The sequence below is a fragment of the Trachinotus anak genome, unplaced genomic scaffold (genome assembly GCF_046630095.1).
Source record: "Trachinotus anak isolate AG129_WGS33_773 ecotype Australia unplaced genomic scaffold, CSIRO_AGI_Tana_v1 ptg000001l, whole genome shotgun sequence".
Classification (NCBI taxonomy): domain Eukaryota; kingdom Metazoa; phylum Chordata; class Actinopteri; order Carangiformes; family Carangidae; genus Trachinotus; species Trachinotus anak.
In genome coordinates this window covers 20,643,776-20,667,375 of record NW_027273852.1, presented here as the reverse complement: position 1 = coordinate 20,667,375, position 23,600 = coordinate 20,643,776, and the positions used below count along the sequence as shown (strand labels likewise).

At 42.6% G+C, this 23,600-nt stretch overlaps 1 protein-coding gene across 5 annotated transcripts in view; it reads left to right on the top strand.

Annotated features, from left to right (window-relative positions):
• satb2 (SATB homeobox 2) overlaps positions 1 to 23,600 on the top strand; it is a 51,297-nt gene that overhangs the window by 7,130 nt on the left and 20,567 nt on the right. For 4 of the 5 annotated variants that reach the window (XM_071483804.1, XM_071483824.1, XM_071483814.1 and 1 more), the window contains 7 exons: positions 3,600 to 3,818; positions 8,757 to 8,942; positions 17,960 to 18,086; positions 19,681 to 19,804; positions 20,320 to 20,422; positions 22,153 to 22,203; positions 22,536 to 23,128. In XM_071483804.1, the coding sequence (XP_071339905.1) occupies positions 3,644 to 3,818; positions 8,757 to 8,942; positions 17,960 to 18,086; positions 19,681 to 19,804; positions 20,320 to 20,422; positions 22,153 to 22,203; positions 22,536 to 23,128 (1,359 nt within the window). In that variant the 5' untranslated portion in view covers positions 3,600 to 3,643. The remainder of the gene's footprint in view (positions 1 to 3,599; positions 3,819 to 8,756; positions 8,943 to 17,959; positions 18,087 to 19,680; positions 19,805 to 20,319; positions 20,423 to 22,152; positions 22,204 to 22,535; positions 23,129 to 23,600) is intronic. The other variant, XM_071483833.1, reaches the window with a different exon arrangement.

Genomic DNA, 23,600 nt, shown 5'->3' with positions numbered 1-23,600 from the left:
TGAAATGTAGTGAAGTAAAAGTATAATTCTCAGATAAACTACATGTAGCATGAAATTTAATTCAACCAGAGTGCTTGAGTAAATGTACTTAATTACTTTCCACCACTGCAGCCTCCTCACAGCATGTGAGCACGTCACTCCTCCGGTGCACCACCAGCGTACACGTTAACAAAACCCTGACGCAGAGACAGAGCTGTGAACCTTTATTAACCACGGCACAAGAGTACTTTTCAGATTCTACTATTTATGTATCATTTGCAAACACGTCCTAAAACTCTACTTAAGGTCCCTATTTGTAATTTAGCATTTGTAAGTGGTATTAAGTATTTAATACAGTGTTTATAATACACTATATTGTAGTTGTAAGATAAACTAAAAACATATAATCTGTTATAAAATTACTGAGAAAACACAAAGATCCTTATACACTTTAATACTAAACAAGTCCTGCATTTTAAATGGCTTAAAAGTAAAGAGAAGGAAGTTTATTTTTACTCCATTAGACTCAGGAACAGCCGGAGTGTGAGAAATGGTCAGACTGATAAATGCACTGACACCTTTGACAGTCATTACATTCGTCTGAATGTAATGACTGTCAAAGGTGTGAGTGGTTGTTGCCACTGCTACTGCTTTGTGTATTGCAGCTCTTTCTGACATAGTTGTGTTTTTAGACTTTTATGTGTGCAAATGAATTACCTCAAGTTTCCCTTTGAGGGCTAGTATTTAAGTATTTAAATCAAACTGATATTTAAGTGTTTGTTAATGTGCGGCAATTTTTTAAATTATTACAACTGAAAACTATTATTATTATTATTATTATCATTGTGATTTGATTATCTGTTGATTCAGTAGCCTCCACCTCTGGGGATCCACAGGAGCCAAACACTTATATCTGCTTACAACTACTAGCATGTTGATATGCTGCTTACACATGCTGAATATGGGACTTAATGTCATTACAATAAAAAAAAAAAACATGCTTCATCTGACCGCACATGACTTGGTAATGATCCGATGTGGTGATATCTGCTGTTGCTATGGTGGGACATCGTCTATCTGGGATGGCACTAGGTGAAAAAAATGCATGGCATGATAACATTCTTCATCTCTTGGATTAAATACCAAATGAAATGTAATTGAAGCAGGATGTGTTGAAAGATTAGATGATGCTGGGAACCTGTGAGTATCTGTTACAGTGTGTGTGTGTGTGTGTGTGTGTGTGTGTGTGTGTGTGTGTGTGTGTGTGTCCCAGGTCAGATGGTGAGATGTCGGTGAGGGCAAGTCAGATAGGGATCGTGGGGCAGGACAGGACTTGATGGTGATAAAGACAGATTCTTTGGAGGATAATTTTTAAACAAGAGGTGAAAAATGCAAAATTAAATAGTCTCAGATTTGGTTTCACCTCTCCTCGTTAACTAGGCAGGTAGAGAGTCACTGAGGAGGAGTGTACTGGCTGTAAACTGCAGCTGACAATAGCCAGTGAATTTCTTCTATTGTTCTGTTATATTCAGTTGTTCTTTATTGTAGCTACAACATTGTTAGCGGTTAGATTTATTTGCAAAGCCTTCCCTTATCCTCAGCGAGCCTCACATTGTGAATTATAGCTTCCAATGTACTCACATTTAAACCCGTTGCTTTCCACTCAGTGTAACCCTTTGAACTTGTTTTCTTTTTTTTAAAAGCCATTTTTATTAAACTCTGCCACTTGCATTTTTTGGCCTTTGTCTCCCACATTGTTTAATCACATCAAAGCTAATGTTTTTCATTTATTATTCATTTTGAAAATTTGCTCGAACTTTTAATGCTTCTCAGATTGGGTTGTGTTTTTTTGTTTTTTTTTGTCTGTTTGTGGGATGTTTTTTTTTCCCAGGCTGTGTGTTGTTGTGTAAGATTGAGAGTTGTGTAGAAGGTAGAGGAAAGGCGAGAAGGAAAGAAAGAAAGAAAGAAAGAAAGAGGAGGAGGAGGAGGAGAGAGAGACACCACCACACCGAACGCTGTGTGGGTTACGACAGCTGCAGCAGTAAAAGCTGCAGAAATATTAAAAAGTGAGGGAGGGGGTTGGAGTTTCTAATCAAGCCACACTCAGACAATAACCACGGATTCTCCTTCATTTGTTCTGCTGACTTGTTGGCTAGTGACACTCAGCACAGAGACCCTCTGAGTTTTTCCACTCCACTGATCTGGTCACTAACTTGATTTCCATCCTCTAATAGAAAAACCTCCCATGCTCTCCTCTCTGTTTTTCCACAGACAGTGTTTCTAATCTCTCTCTCTCTCGAGTGAGCGAGCGAGGGTCACACATGCTGGCAGATATTGTCCAGGGGCTCGTATGTAAATAAAAGCAGTCCATTTGGCCGGAGCGAGCTGGCTGCTCTTTGATACTTTGGCGTGTGTCCCCTGTCTGGCCTGGCAGCGTTTCTAATGGCATTACCCTCTATGAGACTTTTGGCTGATGCTTCCTTATCAGGGGACACTGACCCACGAGAGTCACACTCTCATGGATGTTTGTGCGCGCGTGTGTGTACATGTAGGGGGTTGTGCCCATATATTCATGTATTCATATGTAGTTAACACACACACAACTGATCCTTCACTGTTGTTGTCTAGTTTACAGTTGCTCCAAACACTGATAAAGGTCTGTCTTTCCCCCTCTCTGCTGAAGCTCTGCCACTTCTCTCTAATACACTTATCATCTCCTCCACTTAAAGGATAAAGCTGCTGCTCTTCTATATTTTTCTTATTGTCAACAAATTCCATGAAAAGACCAAAACCAACAACACATTAGCCAGCTCAGTACTTCCCAACCAGTCCTCAGCCTGAACAACAACACAGGTCGATTTTTTTTTTAAACCCTCTGATATGACCTGCGCGAACTGTACTGAGAGCGTCACACCAACCTTTATTGCCATGGTTACTACAGTCATGGCTTGGTTAGGTCTAGGAAAAGATGGTGATTTGGGTTAAAATAAGTACTTCCTCAACATTAGACGATCTTTGTTGTCATGGTTACAATAAAAACAATGAACAGTCATGGATAATAGAAACAACATAAACTGCTACTTTCCTCCTCCTGACTTTGTAGCTCTATAAACTACATCACCACACTTTACCCTTTGCTTCTGTCATCATTACTACGACCACTAGATGTAAAAACTAAACCTAACTATGGGTCATAATAACCTGCTGACAGACGACCTGTGGGCTAGTTTTTTACAAGACAGTTTCATTCTTCCTGATTTTCTCTCGCTCTCTGCGGTTTTCAGCAACAAGTCCGTTATTGAAGACATAAGCTTTTAAAATAGGTCACAAATATAGAGTTGCATTTTTGAAACAAGGCAAAATTATGTCCTTAAAAAACTGTGCACTGTAGGTTTTGGCAAATGTTACTTAAACAGAAGTAAACTGTGTATTTTTTGGGGACTATTTTTTGCCATGGATGAATACACGTTTGGTGCCCTAGTGAGCATTTACGGCTCCTGTTTTGATTTGAATTGACTCAAAATAAACCATAGTGTCCCTGTTCATTGTAAGGAGCACGTCATCCAACCCACAGATACTGACAGCTCGTATGCCTCTCCATTCCTGTTCAATTTCACCAGACTCGTTCTCTCTGGCTGGAGCTCCTCTGGGGGTGTGGAGGAGGATGGAGCGGGGAGGGGAGAGTCCCATCACCCAGGACAGTCCTGAGCGGAGGGGAGGCAGCCCGGACCTCAGCCTCAGCCTCCCACCACCAGGGAAGAAGGGCCGTTTGGAGCTCAACGGGAGCCCTACGGGGCCACGCATACGCCACAACGGAGCCCCACCGAGACCCCTGGGAGGTAAGCAACATGATCAAGAGATGTTTATAAGTGGACGGGATGATTTCTTCTCTTTATGTTTTCCACTGTGTGAAGAAAATCATCTACCAAGTTTCCATCCACCTGTTTTTGTGCACATTTCCAATCTGTGCATAAAAAAACCTGCTTGGGAACTAAAGAACTTCTGAGTGAAGCTGAATTATTGCAAAACCTTATTATGTTTGGATGTCATAGAAAAGTTAGTGTATAGATATAAGCAAAACACAACAAATTGCAATTGAATCATGCAACTTAAATGTCCACTAAAGGAACAAAAACACCAGCTCTATGTGGAGTGATGAGGAGGCTGGAGCCTTCCTCACAATAACACATGAGACAAACATGTTTTCTACATGTTTTTGCAGAAGTTTGACTGTGCTCATGTTGCTGTTCCCTCTTGTTCTTCAGTGGTTTAATGGCACTGCACTTCCTTTGCAAATTTTCTAGACGTTTGGTTAAAATCTGTGCTAAATTTGGGTAAATTTGGATGAAAACTTGACTGATATTTTCTCTTAAAATGTGGCTGATGGCTAAAAAATGCCTTATACCTAAGAAATCAACAAGGTAAAAAAATGTTTTCAACTGCACAGCTTCATTGGATTCTTGGAATTTTTTTAGATGACAACATGTCTGCACACTCTTGCCATTTCTCCCAGGTGTCAGGTTTTCGAGCTCCTTTGCACCAAACCCAAAGGCAGCGTTTGGCTGTGTAACGAGCCACATCCTGGCCATGAGTGGGGTTTGGCTCAGTGCGCTGTGTTGTAGCGTGGCAGCGCTGCAGGCAAAACCCCCCGAGCTGTTTCTACACTGTTAATCTATAAGTCTGGGGGGAACTGTATAATACAGGCTTAACAAATAAAGGAGATTGCTTCATATAAACAAGATTTATACAACTCACTCTGGGTTATCGATCCCTGCATTCATTGTGAAAGTTTCTTGTTTATGTGCATGTGTGCATGGGTGTATGCACTTATCCATCTGTGTCTGGGCGTTCCTGTTGCCATGTGTTTGCAGAAATGTCTTAAATTTTCGCTTCTCTTTTCCTTTTCTTTTTCTTAAATTTAGGAAACATTCTACACTGCCTGGCGGCATCATATATAAGTTCTGCTCTTGTTCCAAAAATGATTTTAACAGTTGAAATTGAAAGAAAAATTTCAATCCAAGGTGCATTGATTTTAGAACTACACACACAAAACAGAAATATTCTGTGGATGATCTGATATAAATTCTTCCTAAATATCATCCTTTAAAGGTCCATATTTTACACTTTCCCTGTGTTTTATCTGAAGTGTTGATGTCTATAAGAAGATATATTTGTGGTTTTAATAACCAAAAACCATCTCATTGTAGTTTTACATCTCCTCTCTCAGGCTTCTCTCTGGAGCTCTAGTAACAACAGGTCAGTCAGCCAATCAGAAGAGAGGGTCTGAGCCTCTGATTGGCTTCAGTTTGTTGTGACATCACAAAGTTCCAGAAGTCCTGACAGCTGGTTTTAAGGCTCAGTTTCTGAATACAGGCTGTGTGCATTTCTCTGTGGACTGAGGCTTTGATACTTTCACAGTATTAATATAGAACCTGGACCTGCTTTATAATCAAAAACACATGGACATCTACCTTTAGACTGTGTGGGAACTTTACTATTTCTGCAGAACTTTTCTGTAAAAAGAAAAAAAATATTTCTGTGGGTTTGAACAGTGCACGGCTGCACAGTTTGAGTTGGTAAAGATGGACTTGTGTGTGGTTTCAAAGAGGCTAACAAATCATCAACAATCTCAGATTTGACCACAGCATGTAGAGAGGAGGAATCCATGTGTTGCTGTGAGAGAATGAGCGAATGAATGTTTAAAGGTAGGAAAAAAGAGTAAAAAGAAAAACATATTTGTTTGAGAAAAGTGACGAGGGACTGGGGTGGGGGTGGGGTGGGGGTCGGTGGGGGGGCAGAGAGGAAGGATGGAGGAAGGGGTTTCCTGTGCTGAACGGGTGGTTGGCCTGTAATAATGATGGGTTGTCTTTGAAGACAGGAAACTTGACGTGTCTCCTCCAAACCACACTGCTGCCACGAGGAGGGCGCCACACACACACACACACACACACACACACACACACACACACACACACAGCATGAAAACACACAAATTTACATACTCACACTCACCATATGTCCACAGTCACAAATGTCTACGCTGTGACACTCACACCCAAGAAATGCTGCCAAAACACACACCCACTTATACTCCACACACACACACACACACACACACACACACACACACACACACACACACACACACACACACGCACACACACGCACACATACACACACACACACACACACACACACACACACACACAGAGCTTATTTTTAATATCCCCGTTCACTCATCCCAATACATATTAGAGGGATTAGAGGTTTGAGGCAACATCACATCATCCAAACCAGATCACACAGTCAGCGGGCAAATCACAGGACACTGGATATAAGAGAAGACAGACTGAGGTGGAGACAGAGGACAGAGCGCGATAGAACCAGAGAGAGAGAGAGAGAGAGAAGTGCTGGTCGGAGGGAGCTGCTCTGTGTTGACAGTTATATTTCCCTGTTGGGGGAAATTCACTTACTTGAATTGGCACAGTGCTCCAGTGTGTAATTCACTCCATGAGAGCCTGGAGGACTGGGAGCAGAGTGATTAATGAGGAGGAAATAGAAATATAGGAATTGACTGATTAAAACAACGGGTGGGATGGATCTGGGTGTGTGTGTGAAGGGGTAGGGGGGTGTTTGTATGGAGCAGCATCTGTGTGCGTGTTGAGGAAAAGGAGGCATATGTACATATGTGTGTGTATTGTGAGGTGTCCATGTGCTACAACACATTGCCGTGCCCTGTATTATTAGTGCTGGGACGCTGCCTAATGCTCACAGTCCATCATTTCTTCAGAGAGCTTTAATTAATTGCCAGTTGACAGGTGGCCCAAAACCAAAAGCCTTTTAGGAAAAAGGCTGCTATTGGACAGGAAGGATTGATATTGGTGCAGGGAGCCAAAGGGATGCAAATGTTGGAACCAAACATTTACTGCAACCAGATACTGAGAAGGAACAAGTGCTTGTCTCCGATGAAAGGCTTTATGGCAACACAGAGTGAACAGGGATCCTAATAAATAAGCATTAAAGCAGGTCAAGGTGCCTTCATACAAGAAAGTAAGAAAGCTGAGATGTAAAGCAGAGAGGAAGTGTCTCCTGCAACCATTTCTGTTAACGTCCTCACCTTCACACCCACTTCACGACGTGATTGGTCAGCTGAGGTCAGGGTTTGAACTTCTCTCTTAAGCTCTTTTTTCAATCTCTGTCACTTTTCACGTGAACAACAGAACACAACACTATGAGTGGAGATATCAGCCAGAGCTACATTGAACACATCCTATCAACAAGCTACTCTCTGGCATAACCTGATCTTTATTGTCTCAGAGTGAAAAATAATAATCCCAGTTTGTTTGAAGTCAGTTCAGGCCCTGCTTCAGTTTCTCCTGTGAGTTAACTGGTAACACAATGTGAAGCATTTGAAAGATGAAGTCTGTACATTTCTGAATGTTTGAACTGTTGGCAACAGTTTCACCAGGTCAGTGATTTACGATGGATTCTTCTTCACCTAGATTAAATTACAGATTTCAGCTGTAATATAACCTCAGCTTCATTTATATTATTAGCCTTGGTGCTCTAACATACTGTGAGAGAACTGTGAGTCAGTCGGGGATTAGTATTTTCCAGTGACTGTTGTCTGTCACTGGAAACAAGAAAAGGCAGACGTAGTCTCTCAGGGGGAGGTGGTCTGAGTTTGATGCTCTGTTGTTCTGTCTCCCACCAACTGTCAGCTCTTTCTGTCCCGTGGCCTTTGCTGCCTAAACTGAACCAAACCTGAACCAAAGTGGTGGCAGATCAGAAAATGAGTTCATGAGTCCCGCGTTGTCCTGACAGGATGAGAAAACACTCCTGTGAGTCATTTTGAAGGCGGCATCATTTAAGTTAGACGACCACATGTGAAGCGCAGTACGGAGCCACATGTCCAAATCCAGTGCTTCATATTTTCTCTGGATTTACTTGAAAATGTTTCTGTTAATCATTTATATAATTATTGAAAACTTCCATGTGTGGTTTGAAGTGGTTCAGAGAATTGCTCAGAGCCTTTTATGCCCTTATGTGTGTGTGTGAGTGTATGTGTGTGTGTGTGTGTGTGTGTGTGTATGTGTGTGTGTGTGTGTGTGTGTGTGTATGTGTGCGTGTGTGTGTGTGTGTGTGTGTCTGTGTGTGTGTGTGAGTGCTGCAAGCTGGTTTTATCCTAAATGTTTAAGTGGTTTTCACCTGGGCTGAATTTGCATACTGAAGAAAGACTCACAGTGTCAGGTAAATTGAAGACATTTCTTTTACCTCTGTATCAACTTAATAAACATGAATATTTGTTATCACTTCGATTTTAAATTCAACATTTATCGTTCTGTTGGTCGTTGAATAGCTGTTATTAATACTCTAATGAAAGAAGCAGTTGCTCTCAGTGTAGGTGTTCTGGATATTTGTATAGACTTTGCATATCTGTTAGAGGAGCCATTACTATGACAGCTTATCTAATAGACTGTCAGGTGAAATGCCTGGAAATGTCTGGTGCACAGTGAACGGCACTGTGACAGTTGACGCAGGGATGCATATCATTTGTTTTACATCCTTGGTTGATGGTGAGATATTGAGAATTTCAGGTGTTGCAGTATTCAACAGTGTAAAACAGAGAGGTTGAAGCGGTTACAGACAAAACCCGCAATAAATACAACCCACATGTCTGCTGTGTGAGGGATAAACTGTGTTGTGATCACGGACAATAAAAGCCAGACATTCAAAGAATCTTCCTGTTGTTTTCTCTCTGTGCTTCTCCTCCACAGGTCTGATGATTCCTGTCTTCTGTGTGGTGGAGCAGTCGGACGGTGGGATGCAGACGGACGGATGTGAGGGAAGAGAGGAGCATGCAGAGTTTGTCCTGGTCAGGAAGGATATTCTCTTCTCTCAGCTGGTGGAGACGGCTCTGCTGGCCCTCGGCTACTCCCACAGCTCCGCCGCACAAGCCCACGGTCAGTCAGAGACGGCACAAACACCGACACACCACAGCCGCCACATCGCAACTGATAAAACACAATGTCAGTTCTAAACTACTGAGCTGAAATTTATCTGTGAATCTAGATTTGAAGTGTTGGGCAGAGACAGAGACCAAATGCAAAGCATCGAGAGTACACATGCACAGAGCTGTGAATATTTAATCAACAATGGGAGTTGTGTCTGAGCTACAGGCCTGGCTTGGCTCATGATCTCTAAAGCTGTGCATTATTATATGCTCATAAAGCCATCCCTGCATCCTTAAAGGAAAAGTTTTACATTTTGAGAAATATGCTTATTGGCTTTCTCACCGAGAGTCTCTGGACTGTGCAATAAACATGACGCTACAGCCAGAAGCCATTTGCTTGTAGCATTGGAATCAGAGTGAAACAGCTCCTCTCTGTCCAAAGGTAAGAAAATCCACCTACTGAAAAGTATAAACAACAAGATATGGTGTTATGGGTGGTGGGGGCACGTTATTTCCTCTTGTGTTTGTCACAAGAGGAAATTAGTGAGCTGGTAGGTGGATTTTGGTAGCTTCAGAGCCAGGCTAGCTCTTTTTTTTTTTTAAAGGTGTCAAACTTTTCTTTTAAATACGTTTACATGAATAAAATGCATTAACACTTAGCTTGAACCCACCTCATGGACACAGATGAAAGCCTGCGTCTGGTTGGTCCTTGGAGCAAAGAAATCCTCAAATGTGAAGAAATGATGCGCGTTCAGAGGTGGCGATCGTTTGACAAATTTAAATTAGAAAGAGAGAAACAGAATAAGAGGCAGGCAGCAATGCTAGTGAGGAGAAGGAAAACCTCCCACACCAACTAGTCCACGTCACAGTAGTGGACACAACAGTTCGTGACAGCACAGAAAAATGTGCACTTAGCGACAGTGATGCTGCCAAAATCAATAAAACATCGTCTCGCAGCCTGAAACAGGACTCTTTAAACCCTGTTAATACACCATCATTTAAAAAGTTAAATGTCTGAGGTCAAGCTGCCTCTTTTCGTTAGCATGACGACAGTTTCATCAAGGCCATTATTAATAGTCATGATTTTCCAACCACCGAGTGTCTCTCACTGTGTAAACTATGGTACGACTGACTCAGAGTAAAATACCCTGCAGCTCGGGGGTCAAGACGAGAATGATCTTTGAAAGGAGGCTTTCCCTCTAATCAGTGGCCTGGGAAGAACACTGGATGTGAGGTTGTCTATTTAGAGCAGACACTGCACTGTCACAGTGGTAATAAGCACAAGAATGTTTCAAAAACACAACTAAGACACAGACAGAGGCTGTAAAAGTCATTAAAGACACAACAAAGAGCAGGACAGGCATGTCTCCGCAAGACAAAAATACATTGTGTGTGTGCCTGTGTGTGTCTGTGTGTGTGTGTGTGTGTGTGTGTGTGTGTGTGTGAGTCTACAGTATGTGTGAGAATGTTTATGAAGCAGAGGGAAAGAAAAACTGTAATTTATTGTTGCACACATGGTAGTCATCTGCAGCAGGACAGTGTCATTTACTGCCGTCTTTTCTGAAGCATGCAGAATATTCCATGTGGGGACGTTGCCTCACATCGATATGAAACGGCAACAACAGAGCAACAGTGAGCAGCAGGGCTCAATGATGGGAGATCCCCATCTGTCTGAAATCCCACTGGAGTGTTCGTGAGCGTCGTCCCCGTCAAATCACATTCAGATGAAGCCTTCAGAGTATTAGCACGCGCTTCTTATGTGCAGGAGTTTCTGTGTGTGTGTGTTTTCTCACAGCTGCAGAAACACACCACCACAGGTAATCCCTTTACTGCCTCAAGGCCGGCCGCTCTTATCAGGCCTCCAGCCCACCTGGAGCAGGCCGTGTACTCTCGACCTCCATGATCTGTCTCCATGAGCTGAACAGTGGTTAAACCAGTCGTATGTTTCAGTCTAACTCAAGATCTCCTGAACTGAAACCTCTCTGAAACGTCTTTTAACCTTTAAATCTTATAACTTAACCACATGGTCATGTAACTACTTAATCTTATGTATCCCTTACATCCCCAGTAATCTTGGGAAGAGCTGGTTTCAGGTACTTTGCACCTTTGAAATCGAATGAACTGCAAACTGCCCTCAAACGAGAGTCCTACATATTGTTTGGGATTTAAAAACGTAATCATTGGATGTTTTTATGACTGTTGTAAATGTCTTTATTGTAGGTCTGTAGTCGTGTTATTAGTGTTTACAGCTCTGTGAAACGTTTCTTCTTCTCAAGTATCTTGTGGAAAAGAGATATTTTTCTCAATGAGTCAACATGATTGAATAAAGTTGAAAATAAATAAATGAATTAATAAACCTGACTTCATTGGCTCAGATATGACAAGTCAGTTCAATTCCTGGAAATGACTGAATGCAACACTAACACAACAATGTGAAACATCAGCTTTTAATTTGAAATGGTGAACTTGCAGGCAAACAGTTTATTATTTACACATGTTTGTGTCCACTTGGTAAATCTCAGTTCATTGCTCCCTCTCTTTTAGCTCTGTGTTTGGTCTCCACCAGCTCCTGAGGGAAACATCTAAATGCTCCACTGTGTTCGGCAGCTGCTCTCTGACTGTGTGTGTCAGGTCGTGGACAGTGACTTTGTACTACTGCTGTTATCTGAAAACAGCTGCAGAGAGAGTGAACCAGAGGAGTAAGGTCCTGGTCTGGACACATAAACAAACTCACTGTGAAGCTCTTTAAGGCTGAGGGGAGCTGCAGGATGTGGGGATAATTCTCTGTAGGTTCATCTGTCACATCATCACATTGTCGTTTGAATTGTTGTTAGCAGCTTTACAGAGTGAATTAATATCTGGCTGAAAAGCAGAGTTTTGCTTCATCCTTGCCAGGTGTTTTTATGTTTCCTGTTTAACTCTGGTACATGAACAAATCTGATGGGACTCGAAGCCCCCAACTGATGTCTCTGGTATTCTTTAGTCAAAGGCAGCAAATATGTATGATGCTATCATAATATGTGATAACATGTATGCTGGTATCAGCAGCAGCCGAGTTCAGTGCATTTAAGCTACAACAGCAGCAGCTTCTTCCTGTTTGAAATCCATTTCTCTGCTGTCGAACAGCACAAAGGTCTGAATTTAGTCATAATCTGAAATTGAACAGGACCATTCGAGTATAATTCTAGTTTATTACCACTTAGTTCTGTAGTTTTGGTCGTTAGGGTTAGAGTGATGATGGGTTTTGCGACGTGGCAACATTACCAAAAAAGTTCGCTGACCTGAGGGTTAGCTCAACTTCAAATGAAAACCGAGGAGAAAACTGTCACCAGAACTGTTGTTAAACATCTATCAGAGGTCACAGAGCGAGTTCCTTCCAGCTTCCATTTACTCTACATACACGGAAACAGCTCTCCCATGCAGCTGGGAATTTTTTCCTGTTTCACCTCCAAGTAAAGCAGCTTAGATGATCTGGATAAACAGTCAGCTTGTCTACAACTGAACTTTGTTGTAGTGACGGATCATAAATTTTCATGAACTGCGTATGTGAGTAGAAACAACGGCCATAACAAGAAAAACTAGACTCAAATAACAGAATTGCCCTTTCATTAGTACCAATGCAAATATGATCAGCACCACATACAAAATCACTCGAACTGAGGAAACATCTGAGAGCCTGAAGAATACTGAACTGCCACAAAAACGCTTTTTTAAAGGATGAAAATACTATGAATATTTTGCAATTAGACATTTACCATGTCCATGTTCCCTGAGGAAGCTGCTCCGAGCTGTTACACAGTGGATCTGATCATCTCAGATATTATGTAAATGAACTTTAACTGGTTTCTTTCTGCTTCCAGCACGAACAAAAACATTTATTAACCTCGTGAGCTTATTATGTTGCTTTTTTTTTCCTTTTGGTTGTAAAATTCAGAGCTGCAATTGACAGCCTGTTAAAGCCAGTTAGAAAAGTAAACAGCACACAGATGCACATTATCCTACAGTGACGGCCTCAAATAGCCCAGTGAACTGTATGGTGAGTGTTTGCCACGCTTTGCAGATGAATGCCATTAGTAGCACTTTTAGCCACAAATGTTTTTGCCAAGTATCAGGGGAGGTCTCCCTCTGTCTGTCTCATCAGTGTGTATGGAAAACAGCGAGCCACACTGGTCCCCCCGTCCACATCAATGCACTCCTCTCCAAAAAACACCACACCAGGGCCTTCAAAGGCAAGACTACACGGGACATCACAACTCGACACAAACAAAAACTCTGAGAAGCAGCTCGAGCTCACTCACTCACAGGCATGCGCGCACTTGTAAACTCTATTTAACCCATGCAGGGGTGTATCGACACACGCTCACACTGAGATTCACAGACACTGCACTGTGCAGTATCACAGACAAAACACACTCTCACACACACGCCCCCCACCTCTCTCAAATGAATACTTTTTGTTTTTTAAAACAAGCGTTTATGTTAAATGAATAATTTCTGGCTTAAATTATACATTTTTTCCCCTGCGGTCCACAACCAAAATTACACAGAGTCCCAGCTATTTTCTCCCTGTTTGAATTGTGTCCTGCATTCTTGTGTCCCAGCGGTGTATTTAAAGTGCCCGCCGAGGACCATGGCCTTTCTTTAATTAGCTTAGCCCAGCAATTAACTGGGAGATATTGTTTATTTCAATTATAAGGGTCTGAAGGCTTTTATAGAATGGATGGGAGCAGACCTGTACTTTACGGCTTTTAGTCTGTGAACAGTTAACAGTGGTCAGTGAGAGAGGGGGGGGGGGGGGGGGGGGGAAGACAGACAGACAGACAGAGAGAGAGAGGGAGAGAGACAGACAGACAGACAGAGAGAGAGAGAGAGAGAGAGAGAGAGAGAGAGAGAGAGAGAGAGAGCATTGTTGTAGTGCCACGTCTGACAGGCCACCAAGGGTCACTGCTGGAGAACATGTCAGCTATGGACATCTGAGGTTTGACTGACTTTAAATTGTAGTTTTAGCTCAGGTGCAGTGCTGTTACTGGTTTCTTATGAAGCGTTCTGATCTCCTAAAGGCATTAATTGTTAATAAAAGACTCATCAGAGTTTTATAAATAAGTTATCACCAGGTTTGGCTGCTGCATTTCCTCTTCTTTTAGCTTTGTGGGCCGCTCTCATTGACCTTAAAGGTTAATCTAGCTTGGGTCCGGAGCTGCATTGGGATAATAATTCAGGCAGGTAATGTCAGCGCAGGCAAGTCTCCACATATTCACAACAGACCCATTTACACTGTTACTGTTGTGTTGAGATATTCTTACTGTTTATGCCACTGACATATTGTTTAGTTTTATGTCTATACACGAAAGCTGCTTCAAAAACAATAATGACTCTGGATGTTTTTGAAGCAGATGAAGTGTCTTCAGTTTCAGGAGTCAGACAACTGCACTTCCATCATCAGAAGTATGACAGATCCATACTTCTTGTCATGTGTCTCTGGTAGAGACACATGACAGAAAAGATGGTGTACAGTGATTGATTTATTTTGATTTATTCATGTCATTTAGCATTTTTAACAGTGGTGTGATAAAAATGAAAATCAAAGGAAAATCAGGCCAGGCTGCTGGGAATTCTCCCCCAGTGCTGCCAGAAACCAGTTCAGGCCTGTTTGGGTTTTATCTTCTACAGTTTCTGCTGTTATTCCTATTGATTATAATATTTACTCACCAAGTTAACTTCTGAGATCTGAGCACATGGTGTCACATGAGCGGTCAGATAATCATACAGGGTTTAACACACAAATGTAGTTCTGCACTTCCACAGAGCTGGTGGGACCAGCAGTAGTTGTTATAATAAACCAGTGGTCAAACCTGACTCTGCAAAGGCCAAGATATTCTGACTTGAATCTCTGTAGGTCAGGAGCCAAAAATGCCGGCTCCTACAGTTCCCATAATGCAACATCTAATGTTTATGGTCTTTTCCGTCTCTCAAACTCCTGCCATCAGTTTGTGACGCAGTGTTCTGTTTGCAACGAGTTTGTTTTCCCATGAACGAGTCGACTGAACCTCATGTGCAAAGTTGCCCTTTAAAAAAGACCCTGGCGAGAGAAGAGAAAATGAAGATGAATGGAAGAATTATCACCCAAACTATCCTTTGTACACATCCTTCAGAGTGTACTGACTACCCTCTTGGTTCAACAGTGACCCACCATACTTATTGTGGTTGTGTGCACAATTTATGTGCACAACATTTTGGGTGTGCTCCCTCTACCTCAAAATAGAGACGTATAGATCATCTGTCGGCTTGTTGACACCCTGACTGCACCCTCTTCAGACAGTTGTAGTGACGTCTTCTTGTTTTAAAATAAACATTCATCTAAGAATGTCACAAAAGTTGTTGTATTAACATAATTCACTGAGTCGGGACTTGTTAAGTTATTAAATGGGTGTTGGTCCAGAGGCTATATATAGAATATATAGGTATCTATAGGTATAACGTGTTTATTAAACTTCTACTAGAAAGATGCATTTTTATATTATTACTATGATGTCATTCATTATCAGCAGCCTCCACTTATAGGTTCCTGCTGCTGACGGCTACATTATAAACTGGTTATATACTGTATTTCTCATAAATGTTAATAGAGGGACTTAAAGTGAAGTGTTACTCCTAAATTATTTCCTATTTATGATTTAAGAAGAAGAAGAGGAAGACTCCCAGGAATGACAGCATGACAGATTTTCATCAGGCTGAGTTTCCCAGGGTGCAGTGGAGGATGACAGTTGTGAGTCAGGCGTATGAGGTTTCCCTCAGTGTGTGTCTGGGGTGGAACCTGGAACCAGTTTGGAAGAAGCCCTGCGCGTGTGTGCAGGCTGCTGCGACCATTAAGACTTATTCTAGCGTGGGACAATGGGATTACTGTGAGTGCACGTATTAGTGAGTGTGCGCACACAGGCGTCCGTGTGCGTCGATGAGAGGAGTCAGAGACATCAGTGGGTGTTTGTGTATGGATTTGCGTTTGTGCGGATGGACACATTCAGACATGAGCCAAGCCACCAGCCGGCCACATGAAAGCCCAGCTCTGGGAGGTGGAATTTTAATGTGGAAATGGGAACAATGATTTCTACTTTTAAATGTGGACAAGAAGCAGAGCCCATCGAACAGCAAACCGAAAATGATGGATCAATTATTAATACATTTACCATCACACTGCGAGCATGAGTGTGTGTGTGTGTGTGTGTGGGCGTGTGTGTGTGTGTGGGCATGTGCTTGCATGCAAGCTGGTACATGTACGTGTCCACTTCTCCGTGTGCTGTCATCATGTGTCCTCTGTGAGTTTGTGTTTGTCTGCTTATTCATGCGTTTGCTTCCACCCAACTTGGCATTAGTGAAATTCTTATGGGTTATTTTCAGATGTTCTGGATGCTGCGCACTGAAGATAGCCAGTAGAAACAATTGTTGTGTGTCTGTGTGTGTGTGTGTGAGGAAAGGGGAGGAGAGGAGGCTGGGAGCAGTGTCATTAAATAATCTGACTATTTTATTCCATCCCTTTAAAGTGAAAGTGTTTATCATTTCTTCTTCCCCCACAAAAAAAAACTATGCAAACAAAAGTCTTTTGCATGTTCACATGTGCAATATTTCATTTCACATGTTGCATAGTGCAGATAGATAGATAACTAACCTTTTCATGATTATACTGCTCCAGTATAACTATAGCTGGTTCTGTTCTGAAATGTCTCCATGGTGGTCTGCAGTTCCCCTGGGGTTCTTCCCTGCCCCGAGGGCTGCAGTCCATTCTGCTCATAGTGGATTAAATGATGCTCCCCCTATGACCAGATAATTAAGAACACAGGCCGACGCAGCCTGACTGGAATCAAAGATATAACTGAGCTATAAACACAGTGGAAGGAAGGAAGAAAGAGAGAGAGAGAGAGAGATCAGAGTGGTTTGTGGAGCAAAGAGAAATCTTAAGTAAGGAGGAGAGAAGAAGATATGTGAGGAGGAGGGAGGGGTGGGAGCAAGAGAGAGAAACAAGGAACAAGGGGACAGAAAGAGAAAGACAGAGTGTGAGCAAGAGAGAGAGAGAGAGAGAGAGAGAGAGAGAGAGAGAGAGAGAGAGCGAGAGAGAGAGAGAGGGACTTCTTGGGACCCGTCTGGATCTCATTTAGAGGAGAATAATGCGATTAGCTTTGTTTAGTTTTCACAGCTCCAGCCAGTCCCATGAAAAACCTATGTGAGTGTGTGTCTGTGTACATTTGAGTCTATGTGTGTGTGTGTGTGTGTGTGTTGTGCTGGGTGAAGTGTACATGTAGGTTTGTATGTATTGTCTTGTGCTTTTTCTGGTTCGTCGTTCCTAAAGCGACCGAACTAGACTTGATTCAAATCAAGACAGAGATATTTACTCATGGTGACACAGCAGAAACACAAACACCTACTAACTCATAAACACACAAACACACACACCAACACTCACTATTAGACACAAAAAGCTCTTTGATATGCACCTCAAATTATACAAGATGTCAGATAGAGCTAAGATACAATTTAATCCAGTCTAATGCAGCATGTGTGGCAGGATTCAGTTGTGTAACACTCGCAGTGAAAACTAACAACAGTGCGGTAAAGATAGAGTTTCAGAAAAGAAAAGGAAAGATTAGCCTCATATCAATATTCACTGCATCTGCTTGTGCTAAACTTTCAGTTTCATCTGAACACTGGGGTCACCCCCACTTATCTCGCTCCACTCGTCTCACTAGTAGCTACTAGTTAAAGCATAAAATTTAACCTCTCTCTGACCCACTGCACTTTTAAAGCCTCTGTGAATACTGTCCTCACCCAGTAACAAAGTAAACATAATAATAACAGAAACACACTGTCATGTCTAAGGCAGAAGCAGCCAAATCTAACATCACTGTCTGCCAAACAGGTCAGTTAACAGTGTTTTTCTTTTTCACTGACTTTTCCTCTTCTTGTTACAGTTCTTTTTTTTATAAAGTGTCAAAAATGTTAAAACAATAACTGGAAATCTTTCATGTGTCTGTCCAGGCATCATCAAGGTGGGGAGGTGGAACCCTCTGCCCATCCACTTCCTGACTGACGCCCCAGAAGCCACAGTTGCTGACATGCTGATGGAGGTCTACCACATGGTCACGCTACGTATTCAGCTACAAAGGTCAGAAAAATTTGACACTTTTCAAGGCGATCATGAGAAACTGTACGTGCTGTTTCAGAGTGAGAAATTTAAAATTATATTGTAAATCAGTGACTTTCCAACAGCGCTTCTCCCTTGAATATGAAAACAACATTAAAGAGACTGCGTGTCCATATGTTATGTAGGCTACACTGTAAGGCTTTTAATCCACACTCTGTTGCTCTGAATCAGACACTTGGTCCGGTGGGTGGCTGATGTCATTGTCACTGATTGCAAGTCAAGAATTTACCATATCTATCAAATTTGAAAGCAGCAATATTGAAACACTAAAGCTCCAGTTGGGGTTTATCTATTATCTGTCTCCGTCAGGGAGAGTCCGGGTGCCAGGAACTCCTAGTTCTCCAGAATAAGTGAAGCAGGATCTTGATGGGCAGATAAAAACAGATAAACTCCAGATGAGAGGCTTATTATTGTTATTGTCTTGGCAAATACCAGCCAGGTTTGTTTACATGTTTATGTGTGTATCCATGGCAACGGCAGAGCTTTGCACACTTTGTGTATCAGTGTCGAAATGATTTATTTGAGATTAAAATGACATAAAAACAGGAAGATTTGCAGGAAGACAGATCTGTACAGGATGTTGGAGAGATCAGTGGTTTTACAGGTTCATTTAGGATTAAAGGAAGAGTTAGAAACTTCACTAATACACTTTCTTTCTGAGAGGTAGATGAGAAGACTGATACCACTCTATTGGCAGTAAATGTGAAGCTGGTTAGCCTAACTACCTGTCCAGCAAGTTAGCAGCAGCTAGCAGCATTAAGATAGCACTACCAGGTGGTTAGCTTAGCTCAGGATAAAGACCAGAAACACTCAGACAGTCTCTGTCCAAAGGTAATAAAATTCACCTAGCAGCACATCCAAAGCTCATGAATTAACATGTAATATCTTATTTGTTTAATCTGTTAACATTTTTTTTAATGTATTACCTTTGTGCTGAGCCAGGCTAACATAGCTGTTTCCACCGTTTCCAGCCTTTAGTTGAAATTATCAGTCGATTAATTGATGAGTCAATTGACAGAAAATTAACTGGCAACAAGTTTTATAACTTATAGTCATTTGACTGATTTCTAAAGTTAAAATTAACTAGTACCAGCTTCTAAAACGTGAATATTTGCTAGTTTTCTATGACAGTAAACTCTTAGTAAACAAATATAATGATGAGCATCTTTTCAACATTTTTAGAAATTTTATAGACGAAGCAGTCAATCAATTATTAAAGAAAATAACTGTCAAATGTATTCATAGTGATGATAATTGTTGGTTACAGCCTTACAGTTCTATATTCCCTGAAGTTTTTAATGTGTTAATCATTTGACAATGGAAGCAATTTGATAGAATACAGCTATGTAATAAATTAGCAAAATATGAACCAGATTTGACACAACAAGGCTACACCAGAGAGGATGGAGGAGACAACATTGTTTATTGTGCTTTAGTGGTGAAAAGCTCTAACAAATTTTGGATTAATAAATTGTGCAGAACAAACCTGGGGCTTTTAGGCAGTTGGTGATCGAGTCTCTACTGACTCCTCGTGTGTGGGTTTGGCTCGTTGTAGTTTTTCAAAGCTGGAGGACCTGCCCTGTGAACAGTGGAACCACGCGACAGTCAGGAACGCTCTCAAAGAGCTGCTGAAGGAGATGAACCAAAGCACTCTGGCCAAAGAGTGTCCGCTGTCACAGGTAACAAGTGGCTCCACCATCACTGCCTCTTTCAGCCCTCATCAGACTCAGAAACAGTCGTAAACTCTATTGATTATTGCTGCATTTGAATCAAGCTCCACCCCACAAAATGAAGCACTGTTTCTTAATCATGTTGAACTCCCCAGCTGCATGTTTAACCTTCCTATCCTGATCTCATAATCACTTGTGTGTGAGATTTATGTATGTATGGATGTGTGTGTGTGTGTGTGTGTGTGTGTGTGTGTGTGTGTATGTTCATACTGTGTATAAATGGTGCTCTGGTGGGGGTGTTGATCGCAGCATCAATTGCAAGCATATGTGTGTGTGGCTGGAGATTCCCTCTCTGCACTGCACAGGCTCAAGTTTCCATGGGTGGCTTCCAATCATGATTAATGTTTGTCTGTTTCTATTGTGTGTGTGTGTGTGTGTGTGCATGCCATGTGGTTGTTGCGTGAGTGTAACCATTTCATATTACGTTGGTTGTTAATTATCTCTCCTCTCTCTGTCTCTCTCAGAGCATGATTTCCTCCATAGTGAATAGCTCCTATTACGCCAACGTCTCCACTGCCAAATGCCAAGAGTTTGGTCGCTGGTACAAGAAGTACAAGAAAATCAAAGGTGAGCAGCACAGGTGACAGTGGTCCCACTTCCCCATATGCTCTTAAAGTTCGCCTGAGGGTCGGAACGGGATGATTACTGAGGTAGAAAATAATATAAAACTAAACTCTGAAGTTAGATTTAAATTGTGTGTTACAAAGGTTCTCCACTAATTTACCACTGCACTATTATATGGACTCATGATGGACTGTTTGAAAATGGATACAAATTCATGCCACAGATCCAGAGATATCTTATTTTTATGTGTCCACATTACCCACAATGCAACTTAACCACTGGCAGTGCAGAGATTCAGGTGTGTTATGTTTGTAGCAGTTAATGAGGTCTGGGGCCTCTAGCCTCAAGCAGACATGAAGGGTTCACTTGTTTCTAACTCCACACCCACAGATTTTTTTACCTTTCAAACTTGTAGTCTTCAGGCTCAACGGACACTGACTCAGGTGACATCACTTGAGGCAAATTATCAGACTTCATACAGTACTTCTCCCCAAGACCTGAGACAGACCGTGACCTGTATGATTGCTCCTCTTTAAAGGATACAACAGAGCTACAGAGTTCACACATGTTACCGCTGTGCTTACGCCCATGGATGGATTACTGGGCCCCTGCCCTTTTGGGCCCCTGTGCCGGAGCCTCCGTTTGAAGTGACTGTTAACATTTCTTTTTGGGAAGTGACTCAAATGAATACAAAGAGATGCAAAACGACTGCAGAGACACAAAAGAAGAAACGACTACAAAAAGATGCAAAACAACCACAAAGATGTGAATCTGTGGCCCTTGTTGATATGTAGGAAGGGATGTGGGCCCTTTTGCATGTGTGTGCCCAGAGGTCCATTGTCTCATTAGATAACGTGCACCTCCTCAGAAACTGAACTACACTATGGAGCCACTGAGATAACACATGGGGATGTTTGCGTTGCTAGTGTTTTCTCCTTAAAGGTTCTGATGCTGGAGGAGATTGTTGGCAGTAAAAACAACATATAAAGTTGAAGGAGGCTCAGGAGTCTTTAGCTATTCAGTAAAACGCATCCATATAATAAACCATCTACTCACCAGGATCGCCGCTCCGTCACTGTGAATGAATGCCTATGAATAACATGGCAGTGGTCTCCTATCGATGGATTCAGCAACTCGGTCCGTGTCATCTGTAGTGTGACGTGTCCAGGTCAACCCACTGACCACATCTCTCCACCATCACCTCCTTGGAAGCTACACTATAATCTTCACGTTAAAGGCAAAGCTGGTACAGAACGAGGGACACAGGCAGAGAGAGGCTGAGGTGATGGTGGAGTCTGCTGCTGACAGAGGGAGGAGTGTTAGGTTACACTCTGCCTTTCCAGCATTAGTTCTGCTCTTCAGCTGGCAGCAGGGCCTGCACACGGCTCTGTTCCAGATGTCAACACACACACACACACACACACACACACACACACACACACACACACACACACACAGGGCTCAAGGCTCTCTGATTGGCTGTTACACATGTCAGTCACAGCCAGGATAGAGGGACAGGGGCAGACTGCTGGACCACAACATGCTCTTCTTCAGCTGAGTTTGTTAAGTAGTTTTTTGGGGGACACTAAAAGGACCTTTAATCCATGTTGGCTTAAAACCTGAGCTTTAAAGTTCATTCTGTTCATTATTTTCCAGCTGTTTTCATGTCTGTATGTCAGGAACTTCAGCACCTTCATGTCTGACTGATTTTCTGTATTTGTTTCTTTGAGCAGTAGATTATCTGGAGAAGATGTGGTCTGGACGAGACGCTGCTGACATCAAAAGTAAGAAGCCATATTAATCTAAGTACTAAGAACTTTAGTTATTTACTGACAGTAAATGAAGGTACTTTAAATTGTACTTTACTAGTCTTTTTTCTGCTACTTCAAACTAATACTTCAAAACATTTCAGAGGAAAACATTACATTTTACTCCACAACATTTATCTTCAACAACTTTAGTTACTTTTACAATAAGATACATTAATACAGTATGATATGTGTATAAAACATAATGTATGTGCTTAATAATGGCTTGTGACTGTGTCCAGCTGTGGCCCCTTGTCACATTTCAGATGACTATGGTTGATTATTGTTTATTTATTTCTGTCCTCCAGTAGAGAGAGACAACATGGCAGACTTCTGTGTGCTGGGCCAGAGACCACCTCCTCACCTGGCCGGCCTGGCCCAGCTCAGTCACCTGGGAGCTGGCAGTCCGCTCCTCAAGGCTGGATCTGGAGATCCACAGGCACCCTCCCAGCCGCCCCAGCAGCCTCCACCTCCCCAGCAGCAGCCCTCGCCCCACGGCCCCCTCCACCACAGCCCTCCTCTTCGTACGGGCCAGGTGCCTCCTCCGCCCCCTCCGCCCCCGCCTGGTGCCCTGCAGCCCCTGCTGGGGCCAGGTGGGCTGCTCTCCCCTCAACTCTCCCCACAGCTGGTACGTCAGCAGCTCGCCATGGCCCATCTCATCAACCAACAACTGGCCGTTAGCCGCCTGCTGGCCCACCAGCACCCCCAGGCCCTCAACCAGCAGTTCCTCAACCACCCGCCCATCCCACGGGGCTCATCCAAAGGTGGCGGCGACCATCCCGGGAGCAACCCCTCGGCCGCCGAGGTCTCCTCTGAAATCTACCAGCAGGTCAGAGACGAGCTGAAGAGAGCTAGTGTCTCCCAGGCCGTGTTCGCCCGTGTGGCTTTCAACCGCACACAGGTAGGAAAACAGGACAGACTGTGGTCAAGAGGGTCAGGAGACCGTTGGGAAAGTGGTGGTAAAATGATCAGAGTGAGAGGAGCCGCGAGGTGATGCACCAGGGAAGGAGATGATAGTCTCAGATGGAAGACATTTGTCGAGAATGGAAAATCAGAAAAAACAAAAATAGCTTCTTGTGGTGTTATTGTGCCAGACGAGAATCAAAACATCCTCTTAAGGCTTATTGAGCTGCATTTTCTCAGCCTAAACCAATCATAGTTCCCCTTCCTCACACCGTATCAGGTGAGAGGTTTTTATTTCTGTCTGATTTGATAGAAATAAACAGCGTTTGACGTCACTGATAGACTGTAATTTTTCACACTGGGTTTAGCTAATTTTGTGGTCACCCACCTTGTGGTATTTTCAGTGGGATTAGCGGAAGCATGGCAGGGTAGCTTGCTGGATCATTGAGTCTCCTTCCCCACCCTCGCAG